Raw genomic sequence first — 23,513 nt, forward strand, 5'->3', positions numbered from 1 at the left:
CCACCTCTCCCCTTTTGTGCTGACTTGAGTTGTAGGAGTTCCAAGCAATTCCTGCTTTGGTTTTTCCACCTGCCCAATGGGGTACACATTCATGAAGGATTTTGTAGACAGTCTTTTGGTAAAACTGACAACCATCTGGCTCTGAAGAACCAGAGATTTGGTGTCTGCCAGGTCTGCCTAGATATACCCCTGACCAACTGGAGAGGAAGTGTCAAAAAGACGTCTTTGTCTCATTATGCTCTCATTCTACTTACAACCAGTGTTCCTGCCCCACTAGACATGGAATAGAAGGAAGGCCACGAGCTTAGATGTCAGACAGACGTGGGTTCAAATCCCCACACCAGCCTTTAATCCATATGAGCATGAGCAACCGGAGTGCCACTCTTCCTGCTCTGTAAAACGGATAAAGCTGCTTTCAGGGTTGTTGTAAGGATCAGAAATTAGGTACACGTAGAATCTGGAATGTAGTAAGTGCTCAATAGCCTCTACTAACCTTTACTCAAAGAGCTCTATGAGGCAGGCACTATTATCTCCATCTTACAGATGAGTAAACTGAGTACAGAAACTGAGATAATTGCCTAAGATCACAGTGAGTGATGGAGCCAGAACTCGAGTCCACACTATCAACTTCAAAAACAAATTTTTTAAGGGAGTTGCTGTTATGATTACGATTACCGTGTACTTCTATGCTTTGTTTCCTTTTGAAATTGCCTGTCCCCATCACTCAAGACCCAGCCACCCCCAGAGAAGACTTGCCTTCTCCCTCTCTAGTGTGCTACAGCCCACATTATAGTTCCATTATCTGTGGCCATGTCTCTTCCTGGAAGAGCTCTTGGCCACCTTAGTGTTTCTGTTGCGTAAGCAAGGAGGCTAGCACATGGTGGGGGCTCAGTAATGTCTGAATGAACAAACAACAAAACATCATAACACCGTTCCATGTTGTCCCCACACCGCCGTACTGTTCACAGTATCAAGTTCTGTGCACCCCTGGGGACTGCTAAAGTGTGAGCCGTCCTGGGAATCCTCCCCTGAGATGTGGTCCCTCCTATTTCCTCCACAGCACAGGATTCTACAGGAGGAGTCTGTCTTCTTCCCTCCTCTCCAGAGTCTATGACAAGCCTATGCAATGGACAGAAGACACCACACTGTGGCTTGGAGACTGATAGCTGGGCTGCTTGCCTCGGAGTTGGAGCCAAATCATCCCCCATCTCCAAGGGCCCTGTGTGGCCTCAAATAAAACAGTCAGCTGGAGATACTGGCTCTAGCTCTGAAGGCCAGCCAAGCCCCTGTGGTTTGGCAGAAGAAGAGGTCATTGTCCAAACAGGAAGTGGTCCTGGGGTCTCAGCTGACCCTAGATTTTCCCAGGCAGGGCTGGGGCTCATAGCAGCTGAACTGGAGGCTCCCCGTAGGCTCACAAACAATTCCACCTCTCCAGAGGGCTGCAGATCCCTCTCCCCGGACAGGCTCCCTGCCCCAGACCCCACAGATCTTAGCATTGTGTGCCTGGGGTTGTTGACATGTTGACAGCAACCAAGCTAGGCTAGCTTCCCATCATTCACCTTGGAGGAGAATGGGGAGATCCCAGGAGCTGAGAAGCCCTCAGAGCTGAGCTGTGGATATTATGGGGTGCACCCCAGGAGAAGGCTCAGCCGCAGTCAGACAGGAGGCTGATCCTCGCTACTCCAAAGGAAGGGACAAAGAACAAGAGGACAGAGACCATGTCTTCTGTGTGCAGCAAAGTCATCGGCAACCCAGAAAAACCACAGAATTTAACATGAGGCTGGGCCCTGGCCCAGCTTAGTGGGTGATCTCAACTTGGACACAGACACTTTTAGACAACAGGAACACAGAACTCCCACAAGTTTTTCAGTAGCGCTAGGAAAAGCACTTAAGAACTGTCACTTACAATGGCCTCCTACAGGGGTGGAAGCAAAATGGGGCTATTGGGAAGACTGCACCCCTGTCACTCAGCCTGGATGGTACAAAGAGCTTTGGGATTTAGGCCGAAGGTCACTGACTCCATGGATGGTTTGATGTATGAAGGGAGGTGGAATGATTTATTTTTTCTAATATGAAAAATGACTTGATGTTCCTTAAGGCTAGGTCCTATAACCCTCCTTTTATTGCAGTCTCTCCCTGGGCAAGCTCACTTGCACCCATTCCTAAACTTACCTCCTATGCACTGATAACCCACCTACTGATTTTCCAGCCCAATCCTCTGATCTAAATTCCACTCTCATGGGTCCAAGTGCCTACTCAAAATGTCCTCTTGGTCTCAAAAGCAACTCGAACTCAGCATGTCCAAAACCCAATTTATGGCCTCTTCCCCAAACCTAGTGCTCTCCTAAACTCCCCATCTGGATGAAGAACCCTCCAAATTATCCTGCTGCACAGGGCAGAAGCAAGGATGGCACCCCTGAGCCCTTCCTCTCTCACACCCACCTATGAAAATAGTTTGAAATTTGCCTCCCCAATATCTCTCCATTCCTTCCACTTTTCTACAACCACCCCACCTCCACCCTATTCCATTTTTACCTAGGTGGCTACAATCATCTCCTGGCTTCCAGGCATCCATTCTGGTCCCCTCCAATCAGTACATCTCTACCAGGAGTCCTTGGACCCATTCTCCCCCTAAACTACTCCTACTCCACTTTCAGATCTCAGCTCAAAACCACTTCCTCCGGGCAAACACCCCTTGACCTTTCTTAATAGGCTATTACCTCCTTCCTAGCACTAGTCCTGGTTGCAGTTTTACATTTGGGTCCCCAATAGACCCTGAACTCTTTTTTTGTGCCACTACCACATTCCCAAGGCCAAGCTCAGTATCTTACACATGTTAACACTGACATTTAATATTGTTGAATGAATGTCATTTATTTGCTCATGCCCTGCCTCAACCCAGTTAAGCTAATCATCACCACTACCTTCTAGGCCACCGTTGTCTCTTGCCTGGATTACTGTGTTACGTCTGTCTGGAGCCTGTCCTCTTCCAGTATGTTCTCTACACTGCAGCCAGAATTATCTTTTTAGGAAGCAACATCAACCGCTTGTAATCCTTCATTACTCCCAATAAAGTTCAAAGTCGTAACGTGTAAACTGCTAGTTATCTACCCAATGACTGCTGTCCCCTTGTTTCTCAGTAACATAACCCTGATTTTATCAAGACAGCAGGGTGTCCTACCAAAGGACTACCCCAGCCTCTGCAGTAGCCAGGGTGCTTCTGAGAGGTCTGACAGGAAGTATAGGAATCAGACGCATTGGTAATTGAAACTTGAAGGGTTATTGTCTTTCCAAACGCCAGAATTTCCTTTCTTCTAGATAATGTTGTGTCCCTAAGTCTATAAAACATCTGTAAATGAAACATCCCTCAGGTTACCAAGTGCTGGCCAATGAGATGTAAGTGGACGCCATTGGTTAGAACTTCCAGAAATGCTTGTCGAGGTGGGACTTGGCAGCAGGCCGGGCCTTTTTTGCCCATCCTTAATCTCTTCTCCTTCTTTCTACCAGCTTCAGAGACATGATGGCTGGGGCCTCAACAGCCATTTCAGCCATGAGGTATCAATGAGAATTCCAGCCATGGGCCTTAGATGGCTGCGCAAAAAGAGCCAAGAAGGACCCTGGTGTCCAATAACTGTGGAGCGACCACATCGCCCTGTGCTTTGGACTTCCTTTACATGAGGAAACCAGGTTTATACCTTAAGTCACCGATATTTTACTAGCAAACTGAAACTTGATACAGGCTTCAAAGCGTTTCACGACCTGACCTTTGTCAATCTTGCCTCTCCCTTCATCTGCTCAAATTCAACAATTCAGTCAAGCTGAATGTTTTTCAGTTCCTCGGGACTTTTCTCTCCATTTAAAGTCTTTCCAAGCTGCTCTTTCTGCCTGGGTTACAGCCCCACCTGGCTAACTCCTCCTCATCCTCTGCAACCCAGCTTAAAAGTCACCTCTTCAACGACCATAAAAACCAGGTTAAGATGCCCATTTTCTGGTAACAGAACAGTTCCTCGGCATGCTACTTATTACGCTGCGAACCGTGGTGTTGACTTGATTTTCTCCTCCATGAAGGCAGGCAGCCTGTCTTGTTCAAAACTGTATTCCAAATCTGCAGCTAATTCCAAATAACGACTTGAATACATGGAGTAAATGAGTCATGGGAATATGGTATTGGTTAGAGAGCTAAAGAAATGTATTGGGTTTGATATCTGTACAATGTGAACAGATGAAGTGGAATGGTTGGCATATTATTATCTGTTTATTATTCATACCGTGCCCTGTTCCGAAAAGGATGTAAGGAAGCAGGATGGCTGGAGTACCATCTCACTGGGAGTGTTAAGGAGTTCACGTCCATTTAGAGACACTGGTTTAGGAGACGCTATCAGGAGACTGCAGGATAGTTTGGAGGAGGGAAGAGTGCTAAGAAAGGCAGTGGCATCTTGTCCTATCTCATCTTCCATCTCCTCACTTGCAGGCCCTACCTCAGGAGTAAGCCAAAACCTGGCAGGGAGGTTGCAGCAGGGAAAGGTTAGCAGTAAAGCAGGAGCGGGTTAATTCCCAGAAAGGTACACCACCCACCGTCCTTTCCCCCCTCTGGTGCCTACTGCAGGTAAAGAGTCTGGTCTTCTCTGAAGCGCTCTGGCTGGGCCTGCGGTCTCAAGTGGAGAATAGGCAGCTCAATCAGTCTGTAGGTGGGGGCCCACTGCTAGCTGCAGGCTCCAGGCTCTGCCCCGCCATCTCCCCCATCCTCCTCCTCGTCAGACTGTGCCAAGGGCGTGTCTGCTCCGCCATCACTGACATCCGGGCTGTGCGGATTGGTGGAGGAGTCAGAGGACGAGGAGAAAGTGCGGGATGTGGTCCTGTCTGCCGTGGGCATTGGCAGGCTCGGCTCCTCGGGACGGTCGTCCACCCCTGCCCAGAGAGAAGAGCCCGTCAGGGCCACGAACAGGGCTTCAGAGGACTCTTAGAGGCGCTCTGGCCAGGAGACACTGAGGCCCAGAGGGGAGCAGGGACTTGACCAGTCACCCGGCCAGGCTCCTGACTCCCAGTTCCTTCCACTTCACCGCACCACATCTGGGATCTAGAGTCTGGTCAATCAAGTCAAGAGTTCAAATTCTACCTACGTCACTTCCTTGCTACTGAGTAGTTTTGGGCAAGTCACTTACTTTCCCTCTCAAGGACTCTGCCCCTCCTCCGTAATAAAGGGACCCCGACATTCCAGAGGGTTTTGAGGATGAAATCTGAGAATGCTCATAAACTGTCTGGCACATAGACCACCAATAAATAGCAAGTTTTCTTTTTTGTTTTGTTTTTGTTGTTTTTGTTTTGTTTGCGGTACGCGGGCCTCTCCCTGCTGTGGCCTCTCCCGTCGCGGAGCACAGGCTCCGGACGCGCAGGCTCAGCGGCCATGGCTCACGGGCCCAGCCGCTCCGCGGCATCTGGGATCTTCCCGGACAGGGGCACGAACCCGTGTCCCCTGCATCGGCAGGCGGACTCTCAACCACTGCGCCACCAGGGAAGCCCAATAGCAGTTTTAAGTAAGAGAATATCTATCTTATAGGTTAAGGATGTGGGCTTTGGAGTCAGATAGCTCTGGTTCGAATCCAGCTTTTCCACTTTCTGGCTATGTGACAACAATATCTCTGAGTCTAATGTCCCTCTTTTATATATATATATATATATATATATATATTTTTTTTTTTTTTTGGCCGCATGCCATGTGGGAACTTAGTTTCCTGACCAGGGATCGAACCCACGTCCCTTGCATTGGAAGCTTGGAGTCTTGACCACTGGACCACCAGGGAAGTCCCTCTAACGTCCTTCTTTATAAGATGGGAATAATCCCACCTGCCCTCATAGGACATTGTAAGGACTGAGATAATACATGTAAAATAGCTTAGCACAGTATTAGAAACCTAATAAAGTGCAAAATAAATATTAAGATGACTAAAAGTGCTTAAGTTGTCTAATATAAAAATCATATTTTTATGTTATTTTAATTATGTTAATTAACTACATTAATTTCACAAATATAAAATTGACAAAGGCTAAAGGGGTTGGGCCTTCCTAGAGTTTTGGATTAGGAATCTGTAACCCAGCTTCCCTCAAGGTCAACTTCCCTAAAATCAGAACAGACAACTGTTTAATGGGTGGAAATGCCCACTCCCAGCTCCTACATGCATACTTCCCCAGTCCAGCCTTGCAACCTCACTTCAGAGCCCTGACATCCGACTCTGGCTAACCGGTGCCCAAGTGCCCGAAGTAAAGGGGCATACCAGATGTCTGGGGGGTCGGTGGAGGATCTTCGCAAGGCAAGAACACGTCAGCTCCGTCCTGATCCCCAAGGTCGATAAGTTCCACTTGCTCAAGTGTGTCCACATTCACCTCCATGGATGAGATACTACCTATGGGGGCTGCAGATCAAGAAGGGGGCAAGTCAGGAGAAGCCAGGCCAGAGCTGACAGGATGGTCAGAGACATATGTCAGGTCTGGAGATAAGACGTTTAGAGGGCCAAGAAAACCAGGGGGGAGGTATCAAGATTCAGGACCTATAGGACTTCCTCCCTGCCCCACCCTAGTCCCTCTCCCCAGGATTCAGAACTTACGTCTGTGCGACTCGAGATGCAGGTGGGACAGGGGGAAGACAAACTCTGTCTCAGGCTGTAAAATGTCCTCAAAGAATTTCTGCCGCTCCCGAAGGCGGAGCTGCTGGCGCTCCAGGGCTGCCCGCGGATTTGGGTCCATGTCAGCTCCTGGAAGAGCAAGTACAGCTATGAAGTTGAGAGGGGATTCCGTGGGGGCCTGGGCTTGGGGAGCCCCCCTGCAGCCAGCATCCCAGCACTGGGGCCTCTGGACTTGACTACCTCCTCCCCTTTCCTAAAACAAAGTCCATTACCACAAACTTCAAGTCTCACGCAGAGGCGGGGCTGACCCTAGCTCCACAAAGGGGATGCCAGTTCCAGGCACAGCAAAAGAGGCTCCACTGTATTCAGGGAACGCAGTCAATGGCCAAGTTTCAGCATCATGCCCTTCGGAGAGGGGTTGGAAGGGCTGGTTCAGCTCAAATGGGGGAGGCACGTTTTCCGCTCAATGGACCCAGCCTCTCCTCAGAAGGCTGGGGAAGAGGACAGAGAAAAAGGTCCCTTCCTCCAGGCTGCAGCTCTGGTTCCTGGCCATTCTTCAAAACCCAGACGAAAGCTAAAGTACCCCCTCCCCTACTCTCCCTCTCTACACACACACACACACACACACACACACACGCACGCACGCACGCACGTGCACACACACACACACCCCCACCACCAGCATCCCCTCCAAATCCTGCTCTTTAATCACAGACGTGACTTCTAGGCTTGGCTCTGCCCCTAAGGAAGTCAGCTTTCCAGCCTCAGTCTCCACATCTGAAAATGGCATCATCCTCCTACCTGCCTCCAGCACAAGACACAGGCGGTGAAGGTGCTCTGCAAAACGGAAAGCTCTGGTCCCCGTGCTATTTAGAGGACACCATCTCTGCTCTGCCCCCCACAGCTCTTTCTTTGAGCTCCTCTCCTCTGACACATCTCAATGTCTGCTCTCCCCACTAGAAATCGAGTAGCAATCGGAAGGGTGCATTTCAGACCAGGCCTTCCGGCCCCCAGTGCTGAGAGCTTTCCAGAACGCCATTCACTCGGATTCGCTCCATTCCGTTCCTGAGCCCATCACCGGAGGCAAGGGAGTATCAAGCTTGAGGACCAGGTCATCATCCTCCGCCTACTGCCTTCCCCACCTCATCTGCACTCGGCATATCTGAGACCCTGGCCGGCTCCACCGGCGCTGGGGTGGGCCGCGAGAGACCCAAACCCAAGTGGGCCAGGCGGGGCCAAGGAAGTGTGGGGAGACCATGTGGCCGGGGCTGGGAGCGGAGGAGGGAGGCGCTGACGCCGATTCCTGGGAAAGGCTCTTAGCGCTGCCGCCCAGGTCACAATACTAAAAATACCCAGGGCCTCTGGGGCTGTCTGGGGGCGGGGAAGGGCGACAAAGAGGGTCGGGGTCGGGGAGCTGGAGGGGACCACGGGCTCCGGGACGCCCCCTCTCTTTCCCCCTCACCCCATCAACCTCAGGAAACTGGAGGGGCTGCCCCCTGGGGAGGTGCGGAGCCAAGCGCTGGGGAGAGGAAGGGGGCTGTTTACATAACTGAAGGTGCAGGGGAGAGGGGTGGAGAGAGCTGTAGAGATTTGGGTGGCCGGAGGCGGCCAGGGGCCCGGCCAGTGGAATGGAGCGCTCCCTCTTCGTCCTGCCCCACCCGCACTGGAGTCAGCGAGAGCGAAAGAATTCCCTAAAAGGGGACACGCCGCGACCGCGGGGGAAGGGGGGGAAGGCGGAGGGGTCCCCCCGCCGTTCCGCTCGCGCTCCGGTCCCCCCGGCCTCCCGCTGCACCTGCGCCCGCCCAGCGGAGCCCCTACCTGCCGCGCCCAGAGCCCCCGCTGACTCAGGCTGTCCGCTGCGGCGCGACGGCGGTGGGGGCGTGGTACCGGGCAGCGCCGGCCGGGGTGGGGCTGCGCCTCCGGGTCTCCCCCGGGACGGACTGGCCCTGGGAGCCGGGAACGAGGAAGCGGCGGGAGGCGGAAGTGGGGGAGGGGCGGCGGCGGGCACACACGCTTCTGCCGGTCGCCCGGCGGCCGCAAGGAGCCCCTGCGGGCGCGATCGTTCGCAGTTCCAGGGCGGGCAAAAAGTTCCCGGCACGCATCCCTCCTCCCCGCGACCCGTCGGGCCCCTCGGCGCTCCGCCCGGCTCCGCGCGCTCCCATACGCGGGCTCTCAGGCCCTGCTCCCGGCTGCTCCCCGACTCCCGGGCAGCCCCGACGCAAGCTCCACGCGCCGGCACCCGGACTCCCCAGCACCCTCGGCCACGTTCGGCACGCTTAGACGCACACCCCTCGAGAAGGCGTATGCAGGGTCAGAGGGGCTGGGGACTCGCTGCCGCCCATCAGGGCAGGTGCACTGCGGCGGAGGACCCCCCGACCCTGGGACTCACCCCGCAGCCCCCGGTTCCCGGCTCCGGGATGGGCAGAGCCGCCGTCCAGCCTTCCAGCGCACTGGGCGGGGTGGGCGCGGGGACGGGGCGGGGTGGGGGGTGGACGCCGGCGGGGAGCCAACTCCTCCGGGGTGCCAAGAGGGGCGCTGCGCGTCCCGCCTGGCGGGGGTGGAGGAGCGAAGCGGAAACTGCGGGCCCAGAGGGGAAACGCTTGCCCCTCTCGCAGTGCCTCCTGGCTCAGACCAGGGCCACAAGTCTCCTGGACCGAGGCACTGTGCTCATTCTCCTCCTCCTCCCTTCCACCCTGTGCCCGTACGTAGCTCCAGAAACCGCGGGGTGGCAGGGTAGGGGGGCGTCTGTCGGAGATGCTTCTGCCGTGGGGTCACTCGATCATTCATTCAACAAACATCCACGAGCAAGCCAGAAACTAGGAGTCATCCTTGGCATCTCCCTGTCTTTCAATGCCCACATTAAAACACATCTCCATTAACTGTCGATTCTCCTTCCTAAATATCTTTCCCATCCGCCGCTCCTCTCCGTTTCCACCACCATCTCTCCCTTGGCTCCTACGGAAACCTTCTCTCTGGTTTTCTTGTACTCTGGTCCTGCGGTGCTCCATCCCCACAGCAGTTAGTCGTCACTGTAGAATCGAGAGTGCTAACCATGGAACACCACATCAGTCATTTCAAAAACGCAGGTCCGATGTGCCACCCCCTGCTTAAATCCCTCCTTTGTTAGAATGAAATCCGGGTGCTGATATCTGAGCTGAGTCTTAAAGAAATGAGTTCAACAAGCAGAGAAGAGGGGGAAGGGCATGTACAGAGGGACAGAGGTGTGAAAAGTACGGACATATTCAGGCTTCCCTGTCAGGAGACCAGCACTCAGTACAAATACCTAAAGCTCTGCCTCTTCTATTGTTACTGAGATCCCTAAACAATCCTGTGAGATAAGTACAGCAAGCAGCTTTCCCATTATTTTACAAGCAAGGAAACCAGTTTGTGGGAGGCAAAAAGTGCAGTGGTTAGGAGCACAGGCCTGGGAGTCTCCTAGCAGTTTTAAGTAAGAGAATATCTATCTTATAGGTTAAGGATGTGGGCTTTGGACCTGAATTCCTTGGGTGGTAAACCTAGCTCTGGTGTCTAGCCAGCTGTGTAAACAATTTCTCTGATCCTTGATTTCTTTGCCTACTAGGTAGGAATAATTAATCCCCACCTCCTATGAGATAATTCATATAAAATGCTTAGTACAGGACTTGGGCACTCTGGAGATGCTCAGTAAACAATAAACACTAGTTGTTTTGACTGTAATCGATTCTGAGAAAGGGAGGAAACTGCTTTCTTCCATGAATTTCTGAAATTATAGGAAGTAGGCTCTAACCTTCTACAGAGCTTATTATGTGCCTGTCACTGTTCTAAGTGCTTTGCATGTATTAACTCTTTTAATCCTCTTAATAATCCTGTGAGGTAAATACTATTTTTACTTCCATTTTACAGATACAGAAACTGAGATATAGAGAGGTGAAGGAACTTGTCCAAGGCCTTACAGCAACTAAGTGATGGAGCGGAAATTCAAACCCAAGTAGGCTGCTTCCAGAGACTGTGCTTATAACCATGGCTCCCAGCCTGCTCCGCTTTTATCCCGTTGCAGCTTTCATCTTCCGAGAAATGTTTTGGTCAGTCTGATTCTTATGCCTCATTAATGGATGGAGTAGATACTTGGTCCCGTTTTCTAGCACAGAGGAATGAGGCCAAGTCAAAAGTACAGTGGATGAGAGCTCAGCTCCCAAAGTCACCTCCCCCCTTTTCAGGCCTATCCCTGGGAACAGGACTGCATGGATTATTTTGAGCCGTCCCCAAGATGGTGACAGATCAGGAACCTCTCTGTCCCTTTGCCAGATATTTGCCACATACAAGGGTGGAAGGGGAAAAAGCATCCAAGTTAGAAATAATTCACAGGGCTAAGCTGGAAGGGTATTAGCCAAGAGAGAGGCCCAGGCAGCAGACCCAAGGGTGGATGGCAAAAGGAGTTGAAAGGATCAGTGAAAAAGTAGATGGCTTAGACTTCTGGGTTCCATCTAGGATGCCAAAGCTGGGAAGAGCATCATTACCACACTAATAATTTTTTTAAACTGTTAGGTAATTATAAAATTATTACTTTCGTCAAACCCAGCAGTGAGCTAAGGCTGCAGAGCAACCAATTAACCTGAATTCCAGAGAAGGACAGGCACCTCCAAGAAGAAATAGGATGTAGGCACGGCACACCTCTGAAGTAGGAGGAAGGCAAGGTTTCTGTGCAAACAGGTAAGAAGAGTTCAGCTACACTTTTTATTGCTAAAGGCCAGGTGTGGCTAGCATGAGAGTATAGAATCCTTGGGAGTCACAGACACTAAAAGTAATCATAGAAACAACAAAACCAAACTTTGTTCAACTCCTGACAAGATTGGCTCAATTCTCAACACTAATGGCCTAAGAAAAGAAGAGATACGACAATTTCCAGGCAAAAATCATATTGACCTCAGCCTCTACTGTTCTACACATTATGTCCAGGAATCAAAAATTACAACACGCACATCAAAAGCAGTTTAAGAAAAACAAAAAAACCCTATTGTCAAGAGACAAAGCAATCAACAGAACCAGATAACTCTCTGGAGTTAACCTGCCAGAAAATTTAAAACAACTATAACAATATGTGAAAGGCTCTGTTGGAAAATATGGACAACATGCATAAACAGAAGGGGAGTTTTAGCAGAGAGATGGGGACTATAAAAAGGAGTCATATGGAAAATGCTAGAAATTTTAAAAACCTGTAACAGAGATGAAGAATGCCTTTGACAGCCTCATCAGTAAACTCAACACAGCTGAGGAAAGAATCAGTGAACTTGAAGATAGGTCAACAGAGACTACCCAAACTGAAACAGAAAAGGGAAAAAAAAGAGTGAAACAAAACAGAACAAAAACCCCAGAAGGTCCAAAGCTAACATGTGCATAATTTGAATCCCAGAAAGAGAAGAGATAGAGATAGGAACACACACACACACACACACACACACACACACACATATACACATTTGTAGAAATAATGGTCAACAATTTTCCAAAAATAATGAAAGAACCACAGAGCAAAGAAAATCATAGAATCAAAAAAAAAACCATTAAATACCAACAGACAAACACACACACACACACACACACACACACAATATGATCTATCATATTCAAACTGTTGAAAACCCAAGATAAAGAGAAAATCTTGAAGGCATCAAGAGGAAAATGACACAGTACCTACAGAGGAACAAAGATAAGAATTACAGCAGATTTCTCATTAAAGAAGAAATTATATGACTAGAAGATAATAGAATGACATATCTTTAAAATGCTGGAAGAGAAAAAAGACTGTCAACTTGCAATTCTATACTCAGCAAGAAACTCTCTCAAACATGAAGGTGATATAATAATTCTTTTCAGATGATCAGAAACAGAAAATTCATTACCAGCAGATCAGCATTACAAAAAATGGTAGAAGTTCTCGAGGCAGAAAGAATATGATACCAGAGAAAAACCTGGACCTACATAAAGAAATGAAGATCTCCAGAAATGGATGGAATAAAGGTAAATATGAGACTTTTGTTTTTTAATCATCTTAAAAGATAACTGGGCTTCCCTGGTGGCACAGTGGTTAGGAATCTGCCTGCCAATGCAGGGGACACAGGTTCGAGCCCTGGTCCCAGAAGATACCACATGCCGTGGAGCAACTAAGCCCGTATGCCACAACTACTGAGCCTGCGAGCCACAACTACTGAAGCCTGCTTGCCACAACTACTGAAGCCCGCGTGCCTAGAGCCCATGCTCTGCAACAAAGAAGCCATCGCAATGAGAAGCCTGCGCACCACAACAAAGAGTGGCCCCCACTTGCCGCAACTAGAGAAAGCCCGCATGCAGCAACGAAGACCCAACGCAGACAAAAATAAAATAAATTTTAAAAATAAATAAATTTATTAAAAAAAAAGATAAGTGTCTAAAGCAAAAGAGTAGCAATACATGGTGGATGTAGAGCACATATTAAAGTAAAATGTATGACAATCACAGTAGTAAAAATGATGGGAATTGGAAACACTGTGAAAGAGTCCTTCTGCTATATAAGAAGTGGTATAATATTATTTGAAGATTGACTATGACTAATTGAAGATATATATTGTAAATGCAAGGGCAACCCACTAAAAAAATGCTTAAAGAGGTATAGATAACAAGCCAACAGTGGAGACAAAATAGAGTCATAAAAGTATCGGGAGGCATGCTCCCTGGGCCTCTTTGTGTTCAACATGTCAAGATTGCAAGGATCTGACTTCTCTTTCACCTGGGCCCTTGCTCAGTATTAATACAGCTGGCAGCTCTGAGAAATAAGACCAGGTCTTTCTCAGACAAAGGCAGGCTTGCTGACTGCTCGCTATAAAAGTGCTGGGCCTGGGTGCCTCAGCCATGCTGCAAAGCCACTGTGTGTGTACCGTGCATCTGGGACTGCTGTATCACTTGTTGAACTTCGGGCTGAAGGAATCAACACAAAACTATGCTGATGTTCATGTTGTTTGATGTTCCATGAGTAATAAACTGTCTTGATTGGATGCAGTAAGTCTTATTGTCTCTTTTTGGTACCCATGAGGTTTTATCTCTGACAAAGCATAATCAATTAATCCAAAGTAAGGGGGGAAAAAGAGGAAAAACAAAAAAAAAGCACAGATGAAAAAATAGAAAACAAATAGTGTGATGGAAGATTTTCATCCAATTGTGTGAATGAACAGCAACCAATTAAAAGACAGGTTAGTAGACTGGGGAAAACAAAAGCAAGAGGCAATATTATGCTGTCTACAAGAAACCCAGTTTAACTATAAGGATATATATGAGGCAAAGGTAAACAGATGGAATAAGATACACCATGCAAACACTAATCATAGTAAATTGGAATAGAGATATTAATATCAGAAAAAGTAGACTTCAAAAGAAGGACTATTACCAGGGATGAAGAGGGACATTACATAATGATAAAAGGTTGTTCATTTCACCAAGAAGACTTAACAATCATAAATGTGTATATCTGTTAACAGAGCTTCAAAAACACGAGATAAAAATAGACCTAAAATAAGAAAGAGAAAAATCCATAATACAGTTAGAGGATTCAGCGCTCCTCTCTCAGTAATCAATAAAACAAGTAGAAAAAAAAAGTAAGGATACAGAAAACCTGAACACTACCAACTAGCTTGTCCTGACTGACACTGTTATAGCACTTTTACCGGCAGAATAAACATTCTTTTCAACCGCACATAAAACATTCACCAAGATACATCTTCTGGGCCATGAAACAAACCTCAACAAATTTAAAAGAACTTAAATCATACAAAATATGTTTTATGACTATAAAAGAATGAAAATATAAATAAAAACAGAAAGAGATCTGGAAAACACCCCAATACTTGGAAATAAAACACAACACTTCCAAATAACCCATGAGTCAAAGATGAAGTCCGAAAGGAAATTAGAGAAATATCTTGACTGAATAAAAGTGAAATGTAGCAACCAGCCACCAAAAAAGCTCCCAATGTTCCTTGCCTTCTGTTTATTCATACTTTTGTGTCATCCTCTTCTGCACTGGATCAAGGTTACTTTATGTGGTCAGTAAGACATGGCAGATGATGGTACATCACGTCCAAAATTAGGATTAAAAAAATTGGAAAACCCAGAGCTTCCATCTTGGGTGTGTGTTCTCTCTATTGCTTGGATCACTCACTCTGGGGGAAGCAGGCTATTATGTTGTCTACAGCCCTACAGAGAGGCCCATGTACCTAGGAACTGAAGGTTCCAGCCAACAGCCAGTGAAGAACAGAGGCCGGCCAGCAACCCCATGAGTGATCACGGAAACAGATTCACTGGCCCCAGTAGAGCCTTTGGAATGACTGCAGCCCAGGCCAGCAGCTTGAGTGCAACCTCTGGAGAGACTGCGGCAGAACCATCCAGCTAGAGCAGTCCTGGATTCCTGATGCTCAAAACCTTTGAGATGATAATACTTCTTTTTTTTAAACTGCTAAATTTGGGGATGATTTGCTATGCAGCAATAAATAACACACAGGGATTTTGGTATTGAACAGGGTGCCACTATCACAGCGCTCTGAAATATGGGACTGGCAGTGGACTGGCCATAGACTTGGGAAGAGTGTATTCAAAGCCCAAAATGCCTTGAAAAAGCTCTTAAAAGAAGCCTCGTGCCTTTGATAAGATTGCAGCCAGGGTATACAGGAAAGTCAGGTAAACACTATTGGGAACTGGGGAAAGAGGAATTCCTGTTATGCTGTGGCACAGTTTAGCAACCCTGTTGCCTGTGGTAAAGCGGAAAGCAGAAAATGTGCCCAGTGAGTTGGGATCTGGCTAAGGATATTTCCAAATCAAGTGTTGAAGGTGCCACCTGGTGTCTTCTTGCTCCTTATAGTAAAACGCAAGAGAGGAGAGAGAAACTAAAGCAGCAGCTCTCAAATGAGAGAGATGGCACCTGGGGCAGGGAGGCAGCGGTGGGTGGGGGGGTGGGGGGTGGGAGCGCGGGTGTGTGTGTGTGTGTGTGTGTGTGTGTGTGTGTGTGTGTGTGTGTAGGGACATTTGGCAATGTCTGGAGGCATTTCTGGTTGTCAAAACTGGAGAGGGGACTTCCCTGGGCGGTCCAGTGGTTAAGACTCCGTGGTTCCAATTCAGGGGGCATGGGTTAGATCCCTGGTCAGGGAACTAAGATCCCACATGTCGCATGGCAAGGCCAAAAAAAAAAAAATCTGGAGAGGTTGCTACTGGCATCTAATTAGTAGAGGCCGGGGATGCTGCTAAACATTTTATAATGCACAAGACAAAACCCTCTTACCACCCACCACCTCCTCCCTCCACAAAAAAGAATTATCCTGCCTGAAATGTCAGTAGTGCTGAGGTTGAGAAATCCTGAACTAAGAGGAAGGACTGTTAAATATGAAGGAGCCAGGACTTCACGGTAGAAAATTCTCACTCTCTCTAAATGGCAAATGATAGTAAAGTTAAAAAATGGTTTCCTAAATTGAAAAAAGAGGGGATATATGTATATGTAGAGCTGATTCATTTTGCTGTACAGTAGAAACTAACACAACATTGTAAAGCAACTCTACTCCAATAAAAATTAATTAAAAAAAAAAAAGGTTTCCTAGCAAAGCTCAAATCCAGAGCATTACCAGAAGAACATGGTCCGAGAATGTGACTATCAAATCTTTTGTTTGCATCTCAGGAAGGTTCAAGACAATGCATCAGAGTAGTCTTCTGTCAGATAAAAGACCCCTAAAGAAATGATGGGTGTGCCTCACAGATCCTTTGAATCAAGCAAGAAGGATTCTAGAAAGCTTAAGGGTGTTGCCCCTTAGCCAATTCAGCAGAAGCCTAATAGAGAGAAGGGCTTATCTCAGAGAAATTTGGGGCATGGCTTTTGTCTAATAGTGTGGATCTGAATAAGATTCAGAGTGACCCACAAGTTCTTAAAAGGATTCTATATCCAGAAACATCTCCACTTGGACTTAGAGGGATAAAGAGAGTATAAAATGAAAAAAAAGGATTTCTAGTTCTGAACAAGATGGAGTAGATGCCTTCCTCTCTTTCCCTCCCACTAAGTGCAGCTTAACATGCTGGGCATTATATATATAAAACAAACGTAAACAGAGTTGACAGACGAGCTAGGAACCCAAGAACACAAATGACATAGCAGTGAGTCCCTGGGTTTTCTTTTTGCTAGAGCTCTGGAGAAGCCAAACAGGCACAGACAAAAATCGCCCCCATGAAAAGCCTGCTCTCTCTTGTCAAAGGATTGGGAAAGAGGCACCCTAGCAAGACAGAAATCTTTTGACATGAAGTGACCCCTCCAGCAAAATACTAGAGGAGAAACCTCACTCCCAGTCTTTGTCTCATGGTAACAAGGCACCTCTCCCTCTCACCTCCAGATGGTGTTATGTGAGAGGAGGCGGAATGGGGAGGCTGGGCTTCATCATGCTCAGCAGTAACAAGTACCCCTCCCCACAATTTCCATGATGTCAGTGGAGGGCATGTGGGGAGGTAGGCTGCCCTCCCCATCCAACAGTAAGGAGGCACCGCTCCCTCCCCTCAACATAAAGGTGGCCAAGAGTGGAGCCTAGATGTTCACCTCCGCCCAGCAGTAATGAGGGAACCAACCTTCCAACCCTCCCCGCCCCCTACAGGGTGGTGTCAGTGGGGGCCATGTGGGCAGCCTGGACTTTCTGCACTCCCACCTGGTGGTAAAAAGTTGGTGCCCCTATCTCACTGGCCCAGGACAATAGAGGCCTACCAACACAGAAGAGTCAAATGAGATCCAGAGTCTCACCACATAACTTCTGAAATATCCAGGTCATAAATGAAAATAATTCACCATACCAAGAGCCAGGAAAATCAGAACTTCAACAAGTAAAGACAATCAACAGATGCTAGTGGATCACAGTGCTGTTGGAATGACCTGACAGGGATTTAAAAACAGTCATTATAAAAATGCTTCATCAAGCAATTGCAGGACTTCCCTGGTGGCACAGTGGTTAAGAGTCCGTCTGCCAATACAGGGGACACGGGTTCAAGTCCTGGTCCGGGAAGATCCCACATGCTGCAGAGCAGCTTAGCCCGTGCACCACAACTACTGAGCCTGCGCTCTAGAGCCCGCGACACACAACTACTGAAGCCCGTGAGCCTAGAGCCTGTGCTCCGCAACAAGAGAAGCCATCGCAATGAGAAGCCTGCGCACTGCAACGAAGAGTAGCCCCCACTCGCCACAACTAGAGAAAGCCCGCGCACGGCAACAAAGACCCAACGCAGCCAAAAATAAATAAATAATAAATTTATTTATTTAAAACAAAAAAAAAACAAGCAAATTGCGAACTTTTTGAAATACCGGATTGGCCAAAAAGATGTTATGGAAAAACACAAGTGAACTTTTTGGCCAACTCAATAAATGAAAAAATAAAAATCTCAGGGAAGCAAATAGAAGATACAAAGAAGAACCACATAGAAATATTAGCACTGAAGAAAAAGTAACTGTATTGGGTCGAATAGTGTCCTCCAAAAATTCATGACTACCTAATACCACAGATTGTGACCTTATTTGGAAATAGGGTCTTTGCAGATGTAATTAGTTAAGATGGTGTTGTACTGGATTAGGGTGGGCACTAAGTCCAATAACTGGTATCTTTATAAGACTATGTGAAAACATAAAAAGACACACAGGCGAAAACACCATGTGAAGATGGTGGCAGATATCAGAATGATAGATCTCAAGCCAAGGAATGCCAAGGATCGCTGGCAATCACCAGACGCTAGGAAAGAGGTATGGAACAGATTCTCCCTTGGAGATTCCAGAAGGAAACAACACCTTGATTTTTGGACTTTTGGCTTCCAGTACTGTGTGAAAATAAACTTCTGTTGTTTTAAGCCATCAACTTTCTTGTAATTTGTTAGAGCAACCCTATGAAACTAACACAAATTAGTTTAAATTAAAAAATTTTTAATTTAAAATAAAAAAAAAAAACCCTCACTGGATAGGCTCAATAGAAGAATGGAAATAACATATGAAAGGATTGGTGAATTTCAAGATAGAACAGTAGAAATTACCCAATCTGAAAAACAAGGAAAATTAGATTGTAAAGAAGAAGGAAGGAAGGAAAGAAGGGAGGGAGGGAGGAAGGGAAAAAGGAAGGACAGAGCCTCAGCAACCTGTGAGACAATAACAAAAGATTTAACATTTGTGTCACTGGAGTCTCAAGTGGAGGGAAAAGAAGTGGAACTGAAAAAGCATTCAAAGAAATAATGGCTGAAATTTCCCAAAATTTAACAAAGACCTACACCCCCTCCCTATTTTTGAATTCTCCCTTTTGAAAAGATCAATAAAATTGACAAACCTCTGACAATACTAACAAAGAAAAAAGAAGAGAGTGACCTAAACTCTCAAAATCATGAGTGCAACAGAAGATATCCCTACAGACTCTGCAGATGTTGTAAAGATAATAAGGGACCAATAGGAACAGCTCTGCACATGTAAATTCGACAACTTAGATGAAAAGGACCAATTCTTCAAAAAGTACAAACTGCCAAAATTCATCCAACATGAAACAGATAATTTAAATAACTCTATAACTATTACAGAAATTGAATTTGTAGTTAATTAAAAACAAAACACCAAAAAAACACATTCTTGAAAAAGAAATCCCCAGGCCCAGAGAGTTTCACTGGAGAAATCTACACAACATTTTTAGAAGAATTAATACCAATTTTATACAATCTTTTTCAGAAAATGGAATAGGAGGGAACACCTCTCCACTTGTTTTATAAAGCTAGTATTACCTTGATACCAAAACCAGACAAAGACAGTACTGAAATAAAACAAAACACAATAGACACATTTCATATAAGTTAACAGATTTGAGGGCATAGAGTTATTCATGATGTTCCTTTATTATCCTTTAGATGTCCCTGAGATCAGTAGTGATGGCCCCTCTTAAATTTCTTTTTTTAAAAATATTTATTTAAAAAATAAATAAAATAAAATAAAATAATTATTTAAAATAAAATAAAATTTAAAAGAATTTCTTTTTTTAAAAAAAAATGTATTTATTTATTTATTTGACTGCGTCGGGTCTTAGTTGCTGCACTTGGGATCTTTGCTGCCATGTGCACTGGCTCTAGAGCGCGCTGGCTTAGTTGCCCTGTGGCACGTGGGATCTTAGTTCCCCGACCAGGAATCGAACCTGGGTCCCCTGCATTGGAAGGTGGATTCTTAACCACTGGGGCACCAGGGAACTCCCTTAAATTTCGAATATTGGTAATTTGTGTCTTCTTTTTTTCTTGGTTAGTCTGGCCAGAGGTCTGTCAATTTTATTTATTTTTCCAAAGGATCCATTTTTGGTTTCATTGATTTTCTCTATTGTTTTCCTATTTTCAATTTCACTGACTTCTCCTCTAATTTTTATTACTTCTTTTATTTTGCTTGCTTTAGGCTTAAATTGCTCTTCTTTCTCTAGTTTTATAAGGTGAAAGATCAGATTGATTTCTGATCTTTCTTCTTTTCTAATATATGCATTTAGTGCTATAAATTTCCCTCTAAGCACTGTTTTCACTGCATCCCACAAATTTTGATAAGCTGTATGTTCATACTGTTCAAAATATTTTTAAATTTCTCTTGAGATTTCTTCTTTGATCCATGTGTTATTTAGTAGTGTGTTGTTTAATCTCCAAACGTCTTGGAATTTCCAACTATCTGTTATTGGTCTCTAGTTTGTTTCCATTTTGGCTTGAGAACACACTTTGTATGATTCCTACTTTTAAAAATCTGATCAGGTAGGCTTTATGGCCCAGAATGTGGTTTATCTTGAACGTTCCATATGAGCTTGAAAAGAATGGGTATTCTGCTGTTCTTGGATGAAGTATTCTATAAATTTTATAGAATTTTATAGTATAAAAGCCAATTAGATCAAGTTGACTGACGGTAGTGTTCAACTATATCCTCACTGATTTTCTGCCTGCTTGATTTATCAAGTATTGAAAGAGTGGTGTTGAAGTTTCCAACTGTAGTAGTGGATTTATCTATTTCTCTATGGCATTCCACCAGTTTTTTGGGGTGTTTTTAAAAAAATATTTATTTATTTATTTGTCTGTGATGGGTCTTAGTTGCAGCTCGTGGGATCTTCGTTGCCACGTGCAGGATCTTCGTTGCAGCATGTGGGATCTTTTAGTTGCAGCATGGGAAATCTTGGTTGTGGCATGTGGGATCTAGTTCCCTGACTAGGGATCGAACCTGGGCTCCCTGCATTGGGAGCACGGAGTCTTAGCCACTGGACCACCAGGGAAGTCTCCGGAGTTCCACCAGGTTTTACCTCACATATTTTGACACTCTGTTGTTAGGGACACACACATTAAAGATTGTTTGTCTTCATGGAGAATGGACTCCTTTATTATTATTTAATGCCCTTCATCCCCGATAATGTTCCTTGTTCTGAAGTCTGCTTTGACTGAAATTAAGATAGCTACTCCAGCTTTTTTTTTTTGATTGGTGTTAGCATGGCACATCTTTCTCCATCCCTTTGCTTTTAAACTGTGTCTTTTTATTTAAAGTGGGATTTTTTTAAAGACAGTATATAGTTGGGTCTTATTTTTTTTATCTACTCTGACAGTCTCAGTCCTTCAATATTTAATATTTAGGCCAGTCACAAAGTGATTACTGATATACTTAGTATAAACATCTACCATGTTTATAACTTTTCTATTTGTTGCACTTGTTCTTTGTTTCTTTTTCTCTTTCCCTCTTTTTCTGCTTTTGTTTTAAGTATTTTATAAAATTCTATTTTCCTCTCCTTCCTTAGCTTATAAATTGTACTTCTTTTAAAAAATTTTTAGCTGCTTCCCTCGTCTGTAACATATGTTTACAACTAATTTAAGTCCACTCTCAAACTATACCAGTTCAAGGGTAGTACAGGTACCATATAAAAGGACCTATATCCATCATACAAATAGACATAAAAATCTTCAACAGGGCTTCCCTGGTGGCTCAGTGGTTGAGAGTCCGCCTGCCGATGCAGGGGACACAGGTTCGTGCCCCGGTCCGGGAATATCCCACATGCCGCGGAGCGGCTGGGCCCGTGAGTCATGGCCGCTGAGCCTGCGCGTCCGGAGCCTGTGCTCCGCAACGGGAGAGGCCACAACAGTGAGAGGCCCGCGTACCGAAAAAAAAGAAAAAAAAAAATCTTCAACAAAATATGAGCAAATTGAGTGTAGCAAATATAAAAAGAATTAAACACCAAAACCAAGTGAGGTTTATTCAGAGATGCAAGCCTAGTTCAATATTCAAGTCAGTTAATGTAATCAACCATAGTAATTAACAAAAGAAAAAAATCACATGATCATATCAACTGACGCAGAAAAATCATAAAATTCAATGGCTATTAATGATAAAAACTCAACAAACTAAGAATAGAGGGTAACTTTGAACTTAATAAAGACCACCTACAGAAAATCTACAGCTAACGTCATACTTAATGGTGAAAGATAAGATGCTTTCCCCTTAGCATCAAGAACAAGGCAAGGATGTCTGCTTTCACCACTTTTATTCAAAATGGTACTGGAAGTCATAGCCAGAACAATAAAATAAGAAAAGGAAATTAAAGGTATACAGATGTGGGAAGAAAATATTTGCAAGTCACACATCTTACAAAGGACTCATATCTAGAATATATAAAGAACTCTCAAAACTCAACAGTAAAAAAAAATCCAATTAGAAAATAAGCAAAAGATTTGAACAGATATTTCACCAAAGAGGACATAGAGATGGCAAATAAACACATTAAAATATGCTCAACATCAATAGCCAGTAGGGAAATGCAAATTAAAAGCATGATGAGGTATCACTACACATCTATTTTATACCAGTTAATTAAAAATTAGTGACCATACTAAAAGCAGGTCAGGATGCAAAGAAGCTAGATCATCCAAACATTGCTGGTGGAATGTAAAATGATACAGTCACTCTGGAAAACAGTTCGGCGGTTTCTTAGAAAACTAAACATATACTTACCACATAATCTAGCAATCATACTCCTTGGCATTGATTACAGAGAAATTAAAACTATGTCCATGTGAAACCTGTTCACGAGTGTTCATGTCAGCTTTATTTGTAATAGCCCTAAATGAGAAACAACCCAAATGTTCTTCAGTGGGTGAATGGTTAAACAAATTGTGGTACATCCATACTGTGTAATAATACTTGGCAAAAGAGGAACAAATTAGTGATACACACAACTGGATGGATATCAAGGGCATTATTCTGAGTACAAAAAAAGCCAAGCCTGCAATGTTACATACTGTATGATTTCATACATGTAACATTCCTGAAATAATAAAAATATAGAAATGGAGATGGGGGGCTTCCCTGGTGGCTCAGTGGTTAAGAATCCGCCTGCCAATGCAGGGGACACGGGTTCAAGCCCTGGCCTGGGAAGATCCCACATGCCGCGGAGCAACTAAACCCGTGTGCCACAGTTACTGAGCCTGCGCTCTAGAGCCCGCGAGCCACAACTACTGAACCCCGCGTGCCTAGAGCCTGTGCCACAACAAGAGAAGCCACGGGGCAATGAGATGGCCACGCAACCCAACAAAGAGTAGCCCCCCGCTCACCGCAACTAGAGAAAGCCCACGTGCAGCCACAAAGACCCAATGCAGCCAAAAATAAATAAATAAATTTATTTTTAAAAAAAGAAAAAAATTAAATATGTATCCCGCTTTGAAATATATATATATGTATATATATATACCCCAATAAACCTAACTTTAAAGAAAGTAAAGTACAAACTATGAGATGAAACAAAATAAAACAATGACGAAAAAAGAGTAGACCCTCACAGCCATCAGGATAGCTACTATAGAAGGAAAGAAAGAAAGAAAGAAAGAAAGAAAGAAAGAAAGAAAGAAAGAAAG

The 23,513-nt window shown here is 45.3% G+C and overlaps 1 protein-coding gene across 1 annotated transcript; it reads right to left on the minus strand.

Annotated features, from left to right (window-relative positions):
• Positions 1-4,236: 4,236 nt before the first annotated feature.
• On the minus strand, positions 4,237-8,748 carry DBNDD2 (dysbindin domain containing 2). Its single transcript, XM_029221525.1, has 4 exons — positions 8,439-8,748; positions 6,603-6,749; positions 6,273-6,410; positions 4,237-4,908 (listed from the first exon to the last, which is right to left on the minus strand). Exons 2-4 carry the CDS (start codon positions 6,739-6,741, stop codon positions 4,703-4,705), a joined length of 483 nt encoding a protein of 160 aa, XP_029077358.1. The 5' UTR covers positions 6,742-6,749; positions 8,439-8,748; the 3' UTR covers positions 4,237-4,702.
• Between the last annotated feature and the right edge of the window lie 14,765 nt (positions 8,749-23,513).

The sequence above is a fragment of the Monodon monoceros genome, unplaced genomic scaffold, assembly GCF_005190385.1.
Source record: "Monodon monoceros isolate NGI ecotype Baffin Bay Population unplaced genomic scaffold, NGI_Narwhal_1 Super_Scaffold_13, whole genome shotgun sequence".
Taxonomy (NCBI): domain Eukaryota; kingdom Metazoa; phylum Chordata; class Mammalia; order Artiodactyla; family Monodontidae; genus Monodon; species Monodon monoceros.

Bases quoted from the DNA above. Each gene is read 5' to 3' on its own strand.
- DBNDD2 (XM_029221525.1), bottom strand. From the start codon at position 6,741: ATGGACCCAAATCCGCGGGCAGCCCTGGAGCGCCAGCAGCTCCGCCTT. The intron at 6,411-6,602 runs GTAAGTTCTGAA...CTTGATCTGCAG, and splicing joins GCATCTCGAGTCGCACAGAC to CCCCCATAGGTAGTATCTCA. The intron at 4,909-6,272 runs GTATGCCCCTTT...CTCTCTGGGCAG, and splicing joins ACCGACCCCCCAGACATCTG to GGGTGGACGACCGTCCCGAG.